We start from the raw sequence: 18652 nt of genomic DNA, 5'->3' as shown, positions 1-18652 counted from the left end.
CCCGCAAACTGATAAAACATAGGAAATGTCTCGCGATAAAATAAAATTATGCTTTCGGTTATCGGCATAATGTTTGTTTATTCCATTCAAAGTTAAAATTCATGCAGTGATTGGTTAAAAATTCAAAGTCGAAGTTGTCGCACTAACGTTTCGGTCTTATGCTTCCTGTTATCGCAGTGCCTAGAAAGTCTTGAAACGTATTCTAACGGGTTACTAGGCACCAGAATTTTGCAATTCCTAAGTTCGATGCAATACAGCTCCCTTTCTATTTCTTTTTTTTTTTTTTTTAATTTTAATTTTTGGGTTTCTTGACGTTTTGTTGTGCTTGTGGGGACATTGTCAAGAATGATGGTCTGCACGTGTTTATATCCAGCTGCTTAGGACATTTTTACGACACGATTTTATGTCTATGTTAAACTCCCACGAGAAAGGTAATTTATCTCAATTAGGGCCTCTTTTGTATTTTGTTAATAGAGCAAACTTGAACGCCCAATATTTACCCACCACACGCCAGTTCGCCTCTTGCCCACAAGCTCGCAGGTTTGGGGCTCACTCACGCAATCTTCGTGGAAAAGGTAAATCCATAATATGGCTTCCTATGCGCTCTGCCAGAAAATATTTGCAAAAGTAGGGACCTTGTTTACAAGTCACGACTGTTCTTCGGGTTCCTTGTTTTCGCTGCGGCAGAAACTGCATTAGTAATCAACAGTAAAACGGCTTTGATAGAACAATTATCCTCTAAGTGTGATTTATTGCCCCATCCATCTTTAATAAGACGACAGCTGCAGCTGCATAACACGTGACGTCGATTTTCCAAGCTTAAACAAATATTGAACACAGCCCTACTTAAAGCTACGCTCCCTTACGCGTTTGGCCAAACAAACGCCACAACCAGGCAGGTTGATCATCATCTTCCTCCGCTTGTCGAGGCGATATCTTGGGAAACGTAAAGTCACTTTGCGGGTTCAGCTTTACAACCCTTGCAACATTATTAGATGATTAAGGATGCGATTCGGCTAGTCATCAGAGGGCAGAAAAGTAATTAAAATTGTTTTTAAAAGCAACAGTGCCGATGTCGATGACGAAAGAGGGAGAGGCTTGACGGTTCCGAAATAATATGATAATGTTAGCTACCGTTTTAAAATCTCAGGACAGAAATATTTTGGCTACGTCTTTGTTGCAACTGGCTGGCTATAAGAGCGGCATAAACGAAGGGAAGGTTTTTGTTTTGTTTTAGGCTTTTTTTTAATTTAATTTTTTTTTCCAAAGAAATTTCAATGTCAATATCAGTGACCTTCTCAAATTCAGTCCTAACATCTCTTCATAGAATTTTATTTCATGTGTAAGAAAAAAATTCTTTTACTTGAATTTCTACATGCGTTTCGCGTTTACCGGAGGCAAACTTTATTTCATTAACCATTTCTAGTTGTTATAGCAGTGAAGATGTAAAACGGTGGTCACGCTACGATTGCTTTTGAACATTGTCCTTGTTGAGGGCCAGATTCAAATAAGATAGGATATAAAACGACTACGATTTTAGACTCGGAGACAGCAAGTCGAAGAAAGAGGCGCAATGGAGGGAAATGTGGTGAAAAGTCATTTTAAATGTTTTGGTTTTCAGAAGACGTTTCATAGCAGAGATGTTTTCTGCACTCCCAGCCGTCTTTTTGTTCGGCTGGGATTTCGTTTGTTTATTGCTCGTTTGGCTATTTATTCTTTCACCGTTCATTCCGTTTTACGGATCGAGTTTAAAAATAAGCAAACCACATCGGCAACGGCAAAGAGTGCAATGGCTGTGTAGGGTGCGTTATAATTCTTTGTTCATTTCCGTTTGCCATTCTTTACAAAACAACAACATGGAATTATCACACTCTGCATATTCTAGAGGACGTGAAATACGACGGCCAATTTTGAAAATTTCTTTTTCGAATTTTCATGCTGTCGTACATATTCTGTTTAAAATATCTCTGACAGCGATAGACAAACTGGATGAATGTAAATTCTTGCGACATTCGTGGGTTGAATATAAAGTAGTCTTTAATTGGCATTGTACTTGGCGTTTTTGTCGTTGTTGCTTAACGTGCTCCCTTATGTTGTTTGGGTAGCGAATGTCTGTCTACACGTTCGGATGGACCCTCCGTTTGTTCAGTTGCGTTGTGTTCGGGCGTTCGTTTGCTTTGCACTCGTTTGGCTGCTCATTTCTCTACCGTTCATCGAGTTTATTATTGTCTGGACAGGAGACACCAGTCTCTTATTTAAATTCCTATCAAAGTTTGTTATTACATGCCAAGCATACGAAACGTCAAGTTTGGAATAAAAAGACGTGGGTTTACTATGTTAATTACTGCTCAGTTTGTGTTATATCTTCGTGCGAGCTTGGATGGTTTTGTTAAGAAAAAGAGTGGAACATAGATAGAGTAGAAGTTTCTTTGCTTCTTTGAAATTTGCATAAAATAAGACATCCCCACAGCGTTGGAGGTCTTCCTTCGCTTTGAAACAAAGCGACACATAAACAAGTTCTGCACGAAAACAGCCAGGCAACCCGCGATTAACATACGTGGACGAGCCGGGTACTGTGTCTAGAGATTACCTTGGGTGTAAGGCCTACATGGAGGATTTAATCTCTGACCTTAATAATCGCTTTTTTAAACCTTATTAAATTCGACACATGGATCACGCAAGGAAGACGCGTTACAGCGTATCTAAATTTGCACTGTGAGTCACAAAAGTACAGGAAATCACGCGATTTCTGAGAGAAAATAGCCTTTTTTTTCAATAGACATCGTAGTATTAGACCAGTGTTGTGCGAAAAACATCGTTACGTGTTCTTCGAGTTTTTGTCATGAATTCGACGAGATGGCATGATGAAGGTGAAATAATCCATCTAAACAGCATTATAATCCTGTGATACATCAGAAGTTAGAGAATCGAAGATTCAAGTTGTGATGCTACCACCGAAGGGCCACAAAGTTATTTCGAGCTCTTATGCGAGAGAAAATGGCAAGCTCCTGTTAGATGAGCCCAGAAACAGGTCCGACTACTCCAGCCCAAAAGCGAAATAGCAGTGTCTAAAGTTCTAATAGCCAACAGCGCTTTAACACAGGCTACAGAACAGGGTTTTTTTTGCAATTGGGGCTTGTACGAGGCGCGAGCAGCGGGCAGCCATGTTTAAACAGGTGTAAGAACCCGGTGCAAGAACAATCTAGTTTCAAGAACATTTCAGAGAAGATAAATCTCCGAAAAGAGTATCGCACTTCAGTGGCCAAATAAGTTGTCTTCCTGGTGCTTTCTTGTCAAATTTTGACGCAAAAAATCCACAAACACGTAACGATGTTCTTCGTCAAATTTGGACACGCTGTAACGCAAGCCTTACTTGCATACATATATACATACTTTATTGGTCCCAAAAGAGCTCTTCGGGATAAAGATAGGAACTATTAAAAAATAAAATTAATTTTAAAAAATATTTGTACAACTCAATTAATTAATTAATTAATAAGAAACTAATTATACTCTCTCCAATCAATCTAAAATAATTGGAGCCGTATAAAATGCATGATTTCTACGAAAATAAAATTCCTTTTGTGAAATTTGATAACTTTTTTAGACAATCACACAATCATTTTCGTCACTATACTTCTAATTTTGTTGTTGTTGTTGTTGAGAAACGTCGATCCAGAATAGTTTATTTTTTTTACGCTCTACCTCCCCAAAAAGGCTAGAAGAAAGCTGTGAGCTTCGATGGGGAGACAATGTGCAAATGAAGATGCTATTGCATCTATTATTCATCCAATATCCTCTGACATGAGGACACTTTTTGGGGGAGATCTCTCAAAGACACGACCTTTGATTTTTGTTATAACCGTTCCAGCTTAGTGGTGACTTTAATAGATGGAAATTTGCAATTGCCAGCTGACAGCAAAAATTTGGACCAATTCTTAGGATCAATGTCAATTTCTACCTCTCTCTCTGTCTCTCTGTCTCTCTGTCTCTCTTTCTCTCTTCAAGAATCCAGCATCCTCGAAGTACAAGGGAAATTATGGCCAGGTGGAAATGGTAAGTATATACACTGTAATTACACCATATTAACTCTTTTTCTTAGTAAAGCCATCGAAGCCTGTTCGGAAATAGAGCCCAAAAAATAATAAAACTTGGTAAACCAACAATCGTTTTACTTCAAACTTGACGTTTCGTATCCCATGTAGCAACAAGTGCTCTCAAAAGTAATTTTTTTTGACAAGTATACATATCATTATTACTATTAGGAGTCGTCTTTTTCCCAGCGCACGAAACGTCAAGTTGAGAATGAAAGTGCGTTGGTTAACGACGTTTATCACAGCAGTTTGAGTTATTTATTTCCATAGATTGGGACTATATGAGAGCATACCGTCCACTGGGAAAGCATGCACATGAATTAAGAATTTTTAAAATTTCCTGAATGAAGGTGGCTTAAAAATGTTAAAAACCAGTCCAAGAGATCCCATAATTAGTAAAATAACCAATAAAAAAAAGCCCAGATCAGAAGTTCTTTACACTCAGTTTCGGATAACGGATTTCGAGCTTTCTGATCATGAATTGTTCACTGAATTTCGTTATCAGTCAATTATACCTAAGAATACGGTAACCACCACTTAGCTTACTTGTTTTCGGCGGAAACCAAAACTTGCGCGTAAAAACCAGCAGAGTTATGGAACTTTTACCATGAATAACACAATAAGTGATGAAGAACGCCATCCCTGAAACTAAAAATAAGCGCGAATCTAACACGTCACAACAGTGTTTACATACTCTCATCTAAACACACCTATCGACCAATGAGAGCGCGCGAAGTAGCTCAGTTATTTTGTAATTAAATTTAAAGTGCTTGTAAAGTTTAGCAATTGGTAACATGTTTGGTTCTTTTCTCTTTTTATGCAATATTCAAGGGGAAATTGTCTTTCAAAAACTCCAAAACTTCTGGGTTGTCTATGCACTAAGAAGGTCAAACATTCTTTGTAAAAATTTGAGTTTTTCACACCAAAGGTGTTCAATACATCAGGCTAATGGGACTTGCAACCATGTACCTTTTAACTATGTACTTGTATTTTTGTAGCTCGATCAGGAACATTGTAACTAGAAAAAAAAAAAAAAAAAAAAAAAAAAAAAATATATATATATATATATGGGAACGTTTATCGATTTTGAGCTTTGCAACACAACTGTAGCTACCGATGGACACCTAATGCGGACCCGCACTTAAAACAACAGGGAATAAAAGGACAAAAGAACGAGGAAAACAATGAAAACAATAGGTTTGTGACGTGTCCCGTGTCTTCTACACCATGAAGGAACCCATTTTTCGAACAGTAGTCGAACACGAGTATTTGAACTTGAGATTGAAGTAGACGTAAATGTTTCTTTAATCAAGCCACATTATCGACACTTTTTCAGAAGTTAGAACGAAACAGTCGGTGAGTTTTTGTATGTACAATTTCGGCTTACTGATAAGTTTGATTCCTTTTCATATAGTGTACTCATGACTTTTGTTCACACATTGTAGAAAACCTACATAGCTTGGACTGGCGTTATTATTATATATCTCCAGGTAGTATTTAAGAAGTAGAAAACATGTACCGTGTTTCTATCGAGTTATAGAAACACGAGTCGAGGTTTGGAAGAACGAGAAATGCTGTGGGAACACGAGCCGCAGGCAAGTGTTTCCACAGCTTTTTCGCGTTCTCCCAAACTTTCACGAGTGTTTCTATAACTCGATAGAAACAAGGAGAACATGTTTTCTATTTCTTTTAGAAAACACCGCGATGAAAAAAAGAAAAACAGCTTGTTTACTTTGATCATCAAAATGTAAATTATCTTTGCTCGCGCCATCTTTACGTCAACAGCTCGTGCTAGTTCTGTGTTTCCATCGAGTTATAGAAACACAATTTTTAACCAATCAGCGCGCGTATTTTCTTAGGACTGTTTTCTAAAAAAGTATAAAGTTCTGAGTTTACGTCGAAATATGTGGGCTTGGTAACAACAGCTATAATCTAGTGGTCTTTATGACAGCTGCAGGGCTGTAAACAAGTAAAGTTGTTCTTTAATTGACAAGCAAATTGCAATGACATTACTTCTGTTCTTTGGGTTTTGCTTATTTTTTATTTTCTTTCAGGTGGTACCAAGAAATGGTCACTTTCATATTTGGAGTCTGGTTAGTGATGGTGGAGACTCCTTACTTAAGTTATCACAAGATAAAGGACAACTTTTCATCAATTGTTCTGGATCATTCAGCCAAGGTATGAACGTATTATGTGTCATAAAAGTAATATGTTAGAGCCTTGTGTGTTGCAAAGCTTACATACGCATAGCTTGTGTATTGCAAAGCTTACACACATATAGCCTGTGATTGCAATGGGTCATTTTCCGTGCGACTTGAAACAGCACTCGGAAACCAGATTGTGTTCTCAGGCTAGAAACAAGCCTTACAACTTCAAAGCTTTTATGTTTAGCTCAAGTAGCTCATTAACGTTAACCTATTCTGTCCAAAAAGAAACAAAACGTGTTCAGCGTAAGCTGAACAATCTTTTCACAAGGTGTATGTAGCTATTTTGTTTCGGAAATAAAATAAGAACATTATGTAGAAATGAATTACTGGTCCCTTCGAAAACAGTTCAAGTGTTGTTTTTTGCGAGAATTTTCGATGCTTCGCTAGACCAATTTTCCCTAGTGAGGAGTAATTAAAGGTTTTGTTATATAGCTAGAGTTTAGTGTAAAGTCTGTAAGTCAAGAAGAAGTTAAAGTAACCTCTGGTTAGTGAGAGAGCGGGTAACAGTTCCTTATTGGTTGTCCGCCGGGCGGCATTTAGATTTAGCGATATAGCTATTGCCGCGTGACCATAAATCAACCAATATGACCGTACGCTAAATTCATCTAAACTCCAGCTTTTTAACAATTAAACTCGAAATCCGGCCTTTGCCAACTTTGGCGAACACGAAAAAAGCCATTTGAAAAAATCTATTGTACATGTCCATACAAAATGAAGCAATCTCATTGGTTGCTATGCTTAGTAAAGAATTGTGATTGGTCGAGGAAAATCACGCCACTGTCAAACTTGACTCGAACGTAGCTTCTCGCGGAATGAAAACGTACAGCGAAAGCAGAATTGAACAGCGAAATCTTAAAGAAAATGCTAAATAAGTCAAATCAGTTTTTGTTATCAGAGCAGCCCTGTGAGCCGAAAAGCTTGGACGTTGCCTTGAATATTGCAGGAGTTGAAAAAATACCCTCGGAAAACTTGCGGTTGCGGTCAACCTGGAGGCTATTCGATTCGAGTTTGGAATGGAAGGAGCGTTAGTGATGGTGGAAATTTATGTCCTCTGTTGTTGGTGGTTCTCAAATCAGTTTGAAATAGTGTCGGAGACACCTTTTAGCTGCGATACAGTTGTCCGTGAGCTGTAGTGAGCTATACTTTGCTCGCTGCTGTGCCCTGAAACGGACTGGAACATTCGCATTGAAAAGCAAGGTAATATGTTTATATTTTAAGAAGCGGTTTTGATGTTTCATTCCTGACATCAATCAGTGTGTCAACAATTATTTTGAGACTGAGAAAAGATGAACTTTTTTTTTAAATAATCAATCTAATAAACAGTTTGTTTATTGGGCTTGTTAAATTCGAGATAAAGCAATTTTTCTCGGCTTACCAAGACCAATTTTGTGTTTGGTCTAGTCTTGTTCGACTGCCGAATGAGATTGCTCGATTATTTTTTCTCGGTCATTTTCTAAAAAGGAAGCGGCTTTATCTTTCTTCTTCCTGATAAACTATGCTTCTCGTACCTGTTCAATTCCTCGAGAAGATTTTTTCGTACCTTATCTTTTGCCCAGTCATGTAAAATATTTTATTTTATCTATCAGTTAGTACGCGCGCTGTAATTGGTCAATTTAGCGGGCCGTAATTTACAGTTCGGCCCGCTAAAAATTTAAAGCTGTTTTTGTTGCCAAAATGTTTCGTGATTTATTGCCAAGTGTTCTTAACATTTTTAGCAGGTAAAAGTTTAAAAATTTCTTTTACTTCTGAAATTGTGTATTAAAACCTACTAACGATTTCAAATTGACTAGCTTAGCTTTCGAGGTGCGTCAGAGATTTGAGGCCGTTCTCTGTGAATAGAAGTCTTTCCCAAACCCGTCAGACACCTGGTAGAGATATAATAAATATCTTACTAACCTTATTTTCTCGGTCCATACTGTAAGTTACGGATCCTCGTTTTTTCCTCTTCGATTTGTGGCCCGCGCGCTTCGCGCTAACTTTCACGAGTGTTTTTATAACTCGATAGAAACACGGAGAGCATGTTTTCTATTTCTTTAAGAAAACACCGCGACGAAAATAAGAAGAACAAATTGTTTACTTTGATCATCAAAATGGAAATTTTCTCTGCTCGTGCCATTATTACGTCAACAGCTCGCACTAGTTCTGTGTTACTATCGAGTTTTAGTATAAATCTAGTAGCTTTCTATCACAAATGCCGTCCTCTGATTGGCTACGCTACTGGCTATCTATTCTGTGATAGATGGTGAGTCGCGTACAAGTGTGAACTTGTCAACAAAATTGCGCCGCTTCTTGGCGTTTTAGAAGTGTTTGTGAAAAGGATTTAGATAAAGTTTTGAACGACTAGCAGATTTATACAAAAATAATTAGATCTCGATTCGCTCTCAATTTCTATCGTCCGATCGTTGACTCGGGCTGAGCCCTCGTCAACTATTACGCGATAGAAATCTCGAGCTCATAGAAAGGCGAGTGTTTCCTCAGCTTTCTCCTCAGGTAGATCTACGTTTGTTTTGAGCTTTAATATGGACATTACTCGATATCAGTTTACGATAATAAGACTCTTTAATATTCCCATACATTTCTTTATATTTCGAACAAACAAACAGACACGTCGCTTGTATGGGCGCCCTTTGCCGTTATTTTTCAACATTATTTTCCTTATTAGGCCCCAACATAAAATGTTTTGTTTCCCTCTCTCGCTAAAAGGAGAGTTGGTCCGTCGATTAAAACGATAAAATAAGATAACAGCACACAAAAGAGATCTCGACAAACTAGCAATAGACAATTTCAAGCTAGCTTGCGACTCTATTTTGAAACAATTCCAAGAAGCGACGTATACACTTTGCTTTCTTCTATGCCGCACGGGGTTCCTTATCCTTCACAAAAACTGCTCTTGTTCTGTAATTTCTAAGAACGTGGATCGCTGGGATCTGTGAGATCAATAGCGTACTTTCGGCTGTTCTACTTGGCCCGGAGTTTACTTCTGAAGCGGGATAGACGATGATCTTGTACAGTTGCAGAGTAAAACGTTGGAATTTCAATTTATATCTGAGTTATTAAGTAAAAACCGTTACTTTGATTGATTGATTGATTGATTGATTGATTGATTGATTGATTGATTGATTGAAAGACTGGCTAATTATTATGCGAGTTAAGACCACCAAACATTAACAATGATCTTTCTTATCTTATGTAGAACCGGCACAGTTTGAAGATACCACAGTGTACCCGACGGCCTCGGTGTCCATAAAGTTCCAGACACCAAGTGGAAAAACATATAATTTGTCAATCCATCCTGGCACCAAAGCAGTGGTTCTTAAAGATGTAGAGGAGGTAAAGAGCATTATACTATTTACGTAATTAATCGGTTTTCGACATGGGACAATGGGCGCTTTCCATTTGAGGTGGAAGGAACATAATTTTCCAGCTTTTTCCCTCCAAAATTGAAAATGTCTCAAACGTTTGTTCACTTGAAATTATTCAATGACTTCGAGGCTTAAATCGCAAACAGAGAAGCAAGCAGAATACAAGTGCGCCGGCATCGTGACTTTTAGACCACAAAAGCGAAGACCTTACAGAATTTACAAATTAAGAGCTTCTGCCTGAGAGACCGGGGCAGAATTGGAAATGAAGATCAGCCGATTTCGCTTAAAACTGGTACACAAAGTTGTTATGTGGACTTACGTAATATGCCAAAGTTTCAGGTTCAACGACCTTCTTTGAGTTGAGTTCTGGATATCAGCCCCACAGGGGTGCCCAGAGGCTGATTTTCAGTGCAATTTTTGGTCAATTTTCAATCTCTCTTTTAGCAACGTACAATTGATTTCAGACAAAAACAAAAACATATTTGTAATGCCCTATTCTTAGGCTGCTATGGGTAGAAACATTAGCTCACGGGAATTTTGCATTAGCTTGTGGCTGTTATCATAACTTGGTCCTATTTGAGGCACATGGGAAGCAACCGGAAATGGCCTATTTTTCAGACCACATATTTTCCATGTCCACGTTTTATATCGTGAAGTCTTAGTATCCCTGCAAAGTTCAGCCCTTAGTTTAATAATATCAAGAAAAAAATACTAAGGTTGAGGCTTTTTTATACGAAACACTTCAAGAGAAATTACCTACTACGCACTTCCTGCCAAAGTCTTAATTCCTTATTAGGAGAGATTTTTAGACATTAGCCGCAAAATTAACATACAATTAATGATCTCGAAGTGAATTATAAAAAGGAAATATATGTTTACAAACCATAGACTAGAAATTAATTTTCCTACTGACAGATTTGAAACTAAATTTTATGCAGCATTTGTACCCTGTACCCTGGGGACTGGAAGGTGATGAGGGAGAAACTTTAAACGTTGATAACAAGAAAAGTAATCAAAATATAATGAAAAAAGTTGTTAACTGAGTGTATAAGTTAGGTGGGAAAAGCTGAGCCCAAAAACGCCTTATTTATGGGACTCTGCCTTGTTCCATGGTAACCTTGTTTTGTCAGGCATAATTACCTTAAGTTTAAGTTTTCTCAGCTCATTCTCTGTTTTTATTGACCTTTTCAAGTTTCTCAGGACAAATATAGTTTTTTTGCACTTTTTCATTCCTTTAGTACCCTTTCTCTTCTCTTTTAATTTTGCTATAATTGGTAAAAACGATATTTTGACTTCATGGAATAGTCATAAAATCCAGACTGAGGATTCAATATGATGGATGTTTTGGAATTTATGACATTCTAATGTAAAGTGCCTTCATAGCTGACTATTCACCATTATTAGACTTTTAAGCCTTGAGTTGTTTTTCTCCTTCTCTCTGCCAGAAGATCACAAATATCTTGTGTGACTAGTGGTACCGAAATTTTCGACTTAACTACGACATACCCAGAGGTGCTTTCCTTCAAGCTTCGGTCTTTGCTTCTCTTTGGTATCGATTCTAAATACGAATACCATCGTTATGATAGAGATTGTAAGTATGTAAGCCTCGTGATACAATAGGGGGGCAAATTACTTCCTATTTTCGCCTGGAGATTACATTGTTTGAGCATGACACGCAAAGCGTCTCCGCTGTGATTTAATATTGGGCATGGGAAACTACTTAATTCATCTCCAACCCCTTTCGACTTTTTAAGTGAAACAACATCCAATATGGCGTCGAAAATGTTGACAATTGAATTGTGGGTGGATAGACAATTTAAGTTAGAGATATTTTGTTCAAATATGTATGCAGATGATGATGGAAGAACGATCCTTGAACAAGTGGAACGAATTTAAGACATTAAAGCGTGTAAAAAAATCTTTAAGTGTAAATTCTGGGAGAAACGTACACTCGAAAAAATCCGAGTCCCATATGGGATTTAAACCCACGATCTAGAATGTACACTTAATATCATGTTGTTGTTTGTTTCTCTGTTAAAAATGAATTTATGTCTGATGAACATGCATGCAGTCACTCTACCCTAGGGTACTTAAGGGATGCAGTAGATATCACAATGCCGAACTCCTAAAATATTCTATCTGAAACGTCAACGGTAATCTTCTTCGGTTTCTTCAATTTCTTTTTTCTCCTTGATTGAAAGGGTGTTGACATGCCCCACTTTGGTCACGCAAACAGGTGAATTTCGGCGGTGACGTGGGCAAATCACAATCTTCTTTAATTCATACTTTAACTTCCATTTAGAGAAATTGTCAACTCTGTGGGACGCGGCCAGCTTATTACCACCAGCGCCCACTTTAATTTGACCATCAGGTGGGTAACATCTCAATCTAACATCGCTACTGGAAGAGTCACAGCAAGCTCTGATGGCTTGTTATCTCATGCCCCGCATATGGCATCTTCTTTCTAAAAGGGACACCGTATACTCATGTTTCTACATGTAGTTTTCCAGGAGACTAAATTGCAATAGCCAGACTTTCGCTCCTCTGCCTTTGAAGCACACTCGAATGAAACAAATTCACTTACAGACTAAATAGATTTAGTTTAATTAATTGATCGCAGATAGTTTCTTTTCTTGTAAATAAACAATCCAGCCGGCAAGATGTCCACGTGCTGGCCATATATTCATTTCGCGGTTGCATTTCATCAATTTACGACAGACTGAAGTAAACCTGTAACGTAGTAACGCAGTCGGATTCTATACAAAACTGGCAACTGCCTAGCGCATAGCACGGCCGCGACCTGATGGTTAGCGGGCTGGACTCCAGATCGAACGCTCCTGGTTACTAGGGCGCTGCCATGTCGTCTTGGCAAAGGCAATTTTCGTTCACAATGCCTCTCTCCACCCAGATGTATAAATGGGAGCCGGTGATTATCATCCTGCTCAGGGAAGAAGAGCAGTAACCAATTTAAGCTCTAGCAGGTATGAGGCACTGGGCCTTGTAACGACTTACCTTACCACCTCAGCAAGCATACTAGTCATGATCATCCTAGGGATTATCGCTTCTTACTATGGAAATCAGAGTTAAGGGCCAGCAATTCTACAGCTAGGGGTGCCATAAGCAGTAGTTTTTGAAGGGAAATCCACTCCTACCCTGTCTTATCTTTGGATATACGCTGTACACCGATTTAGTCTGGATGTGTACTGACTGAGAAAGCAACAAAAGGAAAATGCCCAGAGAAAGGGAAAGTGTGCCAATGAGTAAGTTTCTGGTAATTTGGTCAGACATTCAGCGACTTGGCGGGGAAAACGGACCGTCTTGGACGTCGTCAATTTATAATACCGGGGATGTTTGCAGGGGGGGACTAGGTGTGAATAAATATTCAGTGACATATCCATTCGTTCTTTAGGTTCTCAAGCAAGTTTTATACCTAATCATTCTCTGCAGTATCAAGGAGACGAATCTAGACGAGAAAAAACTGAATTCCAAGTCAATCATAGCCAGCAAACTACAGATAAGTTGGCGTGTCGTAGCGTCGCCATGCACGGTATGAATCAACCTGAAGTTTCATTGCTGGCAACAACGCACTCACGACCAATTTATCGCTGAGGCTAAGGTTTTTAACGTTGCTTAACTTTTAAGGCATTATAAGAAAGGGGCATGCCTCTAAACCTGAAGCCAGGTAAGCGTTTGTTGTAAGTGAATTTATCCAGACACTTTGCGCATGGACTCGAAGAGCGAGACTGCATTTTGTATTAGACAATTAGCTATAATTCTATTCGAAATTTTCTTACTAGGTTCAAAGCGATTTTAAAGTAGTGTTACGAGAGACGTTGTAATTGCATTTAGAGTGATTGATAAGTTGTTTTCTTCAGAAAAGAACTCCCTGACAGGTGGGTTATGATACGAAATGGGATCACAAAGCTTGGCGGCTTATTCCCTGAATTAATTAGCGCTCCATTACTCGGGACCACAGACTTGTTTCGTTGAACGGGTTGAATAAACTTAATATTGTAGTTTGGACCAAAAAAAATGCAATGGTACATTGTGATTAACCGGCAAGAGATGGATTGTTAGGTGTATCTATGTTTTTTTCACAGTGACTCCATTATCTGTAATTTTCAAGAGTTCTTCCACAAAATTTATAACCGTTGCCGGAACAAAATCTGATCGGTCCTAAAAAGTCACATGAAAAATTTTGATTAACGGCAAATCTTTTCGGTTACAATTAACTCCAGAGTCTCTAATTCATGACTTAGAAGGAAAAAACGTATTAATCGAAATTAAATGGCTGATTTTTACAGACACGCTTTGTTGAAACTTTAACCGAAAGTGGCCTGGTTAGTTATTTTCTTGCAAGTTTTTTCTTGGTAAAAAAGCCTCAACCTTAGTATTTTTTTCTTGATATTACTAAACTAAGGGCTGAACTTTGTAAGGATACTAAGACTTCGCGATATAAAGCATGGGCATGAAAAATATGCGGTCTGAAAAACAGGCCATTTCCGGTTGCTTCCCATGTGCCTCAAATAGGACCAAGTTGTGATAACAGCCACGTGCTAACGAAAAATTCCCGTGAGCTAATGTTTTCACCCATAAACGCCCAGGAATAGTGCATTATAAATATGGTTTTGTTTTTGTCTGAAATCAATTGCACGTTGCTAAAAGAGAGATTGAAAACTGGCCAAAATTACACTGAAAATCAGCCTCTGGGGACCCCTTAGGGGCTGATATCCAGAACTCGACTAAAAAATGGTCGTTGATCCTGAAACTTTGGCATATTACGTAAGTCCACATAACGACTTTGTGTACCAGTTTTAAGCGAAATCGGCCGATCTTCATTTCCAAGTCTGCCCCGGTCTCTCAGGCAGAAGCTCTTAATTCACAACGGCAACGAAAACGCCGCGAAACAAAAGATTTTTTGGGTGGTACAATGGCTCTGCACGCGTTATAAATCTCCGTACACTGATTTCTTAGCTAACCTATGTAAAACAACGAAAAATAAACAAGTACACCACGGGGTCGTATTGTTTTAGTGGAATTAAACGCTTTCTTGACATATTTAGCTGTACTAGTATTTATCGATAGACAAGAGGCAAGATTCTAAGGTAAATTATTAATCCATTTTCGAATGCGCGTCGCGTCATCTTCGCCTGGGATTTCCAACTCGCTGAGATCGCCGTCAAAAGAACTAGCGCTGAATAGAAAATTGCTATCGTACATAATTTACCAAAAAAGAGGACAACCTCCTGAAGTATAAACTAATTCTCGATTTTTTTTCCCTAGAAATTTCCGTTCCATACGTTCCATTTGATTTTCATCCCGTAATTTCCGGAAGTTTTGGTTCAACGATTCTTTTTGTCGGAAATTCAACAATTTTCGAACTTTCTGGAACCTTTCCCTAGAAATTTCCGTACCAATTGTCCCCGTTTCGAAAACTTCGAGAATTTTTGGTTGAATGGAAAGCGCCCAATCTTTCAGGGATGATGACCCCACATGGTTGAGAAGGCTGGTTTGCAGCGTGACGCCATCAAAAATAAAAATCATGACCATTCAATACATTAAGTCAAGAAGCTGGGATATGAAAGATGTTTAATATATAAACACCCTCGCCAAGATTTAGGTCTGTGCAGTTTTTCATTCTCCCGTTATTCGGAGAAGTGTTTCTCTCAGATTTATAGAGCTTTGTATGAAGTCGCCATGTTTGTGCCCCTCGAAGGGACACAAACATGGCGGCCGTAAAGTAACAGAAACATCTGTCATCGAGTTTTGCAATTGAAACGAAAAGTTATTACTCTAGAGCTCCGACACGTTGAAATTAACACTTCTTATAGAGCAACAACTGTTTAGTTAGTAAAAACTTGAGCAATTATTTATCTTTTTGACTACTCGAGAGCCTTATCGGACCGCCATTTTAATGTCACACAACGCATAAACTTGGAAATTCTAACGTGCCCTATTTCAAAATGAGGAACCCTGTCGAGCTTAAACGTTGCAAAACATCAAGTTATTAAAAGGTCTTACATCTGATCAAACTAAAACTTCAGAGGGATTGGTAAATTCTTATTATGGAAAATGATAAAGTCACATGAACAGCGACAATAGTCTGTTCCAGGCTCTTGTCAGTGGGACGATCGGAAAAGCGGGCAAGCGATGAGCGGGCTCAGAGAAATAAAAGGATCTCGCTCGTCGTTGATCCCGCTCGTCGCCTGCCCGCTTTTTGATCGTGTCCACTGACCGAGAGCATGAAACAGGCCACCTGGAAAAGCGTTATAACCTATTTTTTTTTTTGTTTTTTTGGTTTAGTTAGGCATTGAAAAGTATATATCGAAGTAGTCGATTCACCCCATCACAACCCCGTTCTGTATAAAGCTTGAGTAGTATAAAGCATATCATAACTAAAGCAGGCAAATTGCCAGAAAAAAAGGGCTGTATAAGCCTGTAGGCAGGAGGGAGGGGGCGTCTCTAAGCAAAACATTGGTTGAGTCATCACCGCCAGTGTGACGTCACGTTTCGCTTGGATGAAATTCAAAATGGCGGCTAATGGGTGAATTTGAAGAGGAACAAATCCTGGATGGCTCTAAATTTTAATTGCATCATGATCATTTTGTCACTAATTCTACACCAAACTAATTGATGCTACAATTGTAGCTTTTATATCCGTGTGCAAATTCAGAGAAGCTATTTAACGTTGCTTTACATACATGCAGTAGCTATTTTATGGCCTGGTCTTTGTTTTGTGAACATAACAATTTTTATTACACCATCACCTTTATGAAGCACGTATTTGACCCATGACCTCTGCGATACCGGTGCAGTGCTCTACCAGCTAAGCTATCAACCCTTTCTCTGCAGCTCAAATATATGATCTTTCACGTATACACTTGTATTTTCACTTTCCACGGGTATATTACGAGCTCACAAAGTGACCCGCTCCCAGTTGGCTTGATAGCTCAATTAATAGAGCACTGCACCGGTATCACAGAGGTCATGGGTTCGAATCCCGTTCAAACCTCAATTTTTTTTCAGGCTTTAATTTCACAATTGCAACTTCTTACTGTTGTGTATACAACTGCGATGATCAATCGGATCTTCATACCTTTCTGACACTTTCTCCGTAGTTCAAATATAAGATCTTTCATACATTCGCTTGTATAATAATAATAATGATAATAATAATAATAATAATAATAATAATAACAATAGTAATAGTAATAATAATAATAATAATAATAATAATAATAGTAATAATAAAAATAATAATACTCACCTTTCGTTATTTCCTGACCCAAGTCCTCCCATTAACTACAGTACTCTTCAGAATTGTCATCTCCTATACAGATCAGGGGGACAGGGGGAGTAGGGGAAGGCTGTTCAGACTTCAGAGCCCCTCATTAAATTAAAACGCTTGTAAGTATAGAGACAGAATTATGTGGTCAACATAAATTCAAGGGAAATTTCACCATAACACTTTTATTTCAAAGATGAAGTAATTTCTTGTGCTTTCGCGTTTTAATGATCTTTTTGGACTGATAAAACTCATCACTGTTTGCCTCTTTAGGATCCATTGAATGATTATGACCGTCTCATTCCATGGCTGTACGGAAATTTCGTGTTGTTCGAAAGTAATTCCCACCAGAACGACTTTCTGGGATGTAGCAGTGCAGGAATCGCGCAGCTATTTCACATTCGTGATAAACGCCATCCGGATCCGCGGACCTTGTTTCTCATCCAATCAAAAAAAAACTAAAGCTGGTAAAAGCCTGTCCTTTACGATAATTCTGACATCGCTTATTCAGAGGTGTAGCTATCCAAACATAGACGTGATGTTTTGTTTTTGGTTGTGAAACTCGCCTATCAGTAGACATAACAAAACTCATGGTCTTGCTTTTATATTGGCTCTAAAAGTAGCTTCCTTTTGTTTACTAGTTCGTAACGATATATCAGTAATAGTTGAAACTGCAGAAAAGAATTGAGCTTTTCTAGTTTAAAAAGTTTGTTACTGGTAATCAAGTCACCGCGTTATGCGCGTTGGTTATAATAGGGTAACGATAGGGTAACCGCGTTGGTTATGATCGGGTAACGATTGGTAAGATGGTAAGTTAAGAATAATAATAAAAATAAAATAAAAATAAAAATAAAACAAATTGGTGCAGATTAACTATTTATAGCTCTCCCCTCAGAACTACACACACAGGGGGCTACACAATACAATTGCTTTTAAAACTAGTCAGGTTCTTTAGCCCACATCTGTCGCGAGGCTGGTTTCAAATACGAACTGCCCTTTTTAAACTCGTGGATACGCGCAGCGTAGAAACGCGTTTGTTGGGGGATTCCGCTATATAAATGTGTCACTCACTCACTCAGGTGTAGACGCTGTTCGTAATTAGTCGGCCCGAACGAGAGCGCCCGTGCCCGACGTCATATTGGAATAGTAACCGAGTCCGACGTCATGTTGGAATAGTAACCGAGCCCGACGCCATGTTGGAATAGTAACTGAGCCCAACGCCATATTGGAATAGTAACCGAGCCCAACGCCATGTTGGAACAGTAACCGAGCGCGACGCCATGTTGGAATAGTAACCGAGCCCGACGCCATGTTGGAATAGTAACCAAGCCCGACGTCATGTTGAAATATTTACCGTACAGTCAGCGCGAGCCTCGCCTTCGTGTTTGTGCGGTTACTACTCAAAGCGTGCATCGTGCCAGCCCGAATTGTTTTACACAACCATTATTAGGTGTTTCGCTAAATTGAAATGGAGTTGGTTTCGAATGTTCGAATTAGTATAATTATGGCCAACTCGAAGGCTGAATTTCATGAGCATTTGACTCGTCCAGGCGTTAAACATGACCGGGAGATGAGCATTTGTTTGCTGGAAAGTGACATGAGAAAGTGTCTTATTCGTATACCTTAATGAACTTATATGAGCGAAACGAAGGAATGAAGGAAACAGCCACTGAAAACAGGACAAACATCGGCACCATTATATAA

General features: G+C 38.7%; 1 protein-coding gene across 1 annotated transcript; it reads left to right on the top strand.

Moving 5' to 3' along the window:
- The first annotated feature begins 4012 nt into the window (after positions 1 to 4012).
- On the top strand, positions 4013 to 17807 carry LOC149111801 (uncharacterized). The gene is made up of 4 exons (XM_089290474.1): positions 4013 to 4056; positions 6149 to 6272; positions 9495 to 9631; positions 17222 to 17807. Exons 1-4 carry the CDS (start codon positions 4054 to 4056, stop codon positions 17408 to 17410), a joined length of 453 nt encoding a protein of 150 aa, XP_089146600.1. The 5' UTR covers positions 4013 to 4053; the 3' UTR covers positions 17411 to 17807.
- Positions 17808 to 18652: the final 845 nt, after the last annotated feature.

The sequence above is a fragment of the Orbicella faveolata genome, unplaced genomic scaffold (assembly GCF_042242905.1).
Source record: "Orbicella faveolata isolate gen_17 unplaced genomic scaffold, um_ofav_v1 contig_2, whole genome shotgun sequence".
NCBI classification, from domain to species: domain Eukaryota; kingdom Metazoa; phylum Cnidaria; class Anthozoa; order Scleractinia; family Merulinidae; genus Orbicella; species Orbicella faveolata.
The sequence above is the reverse complement of the archived record's forward strand: the minus strand, read 5'-3'. Positions and strand labels throughout refer to the sequence as shown.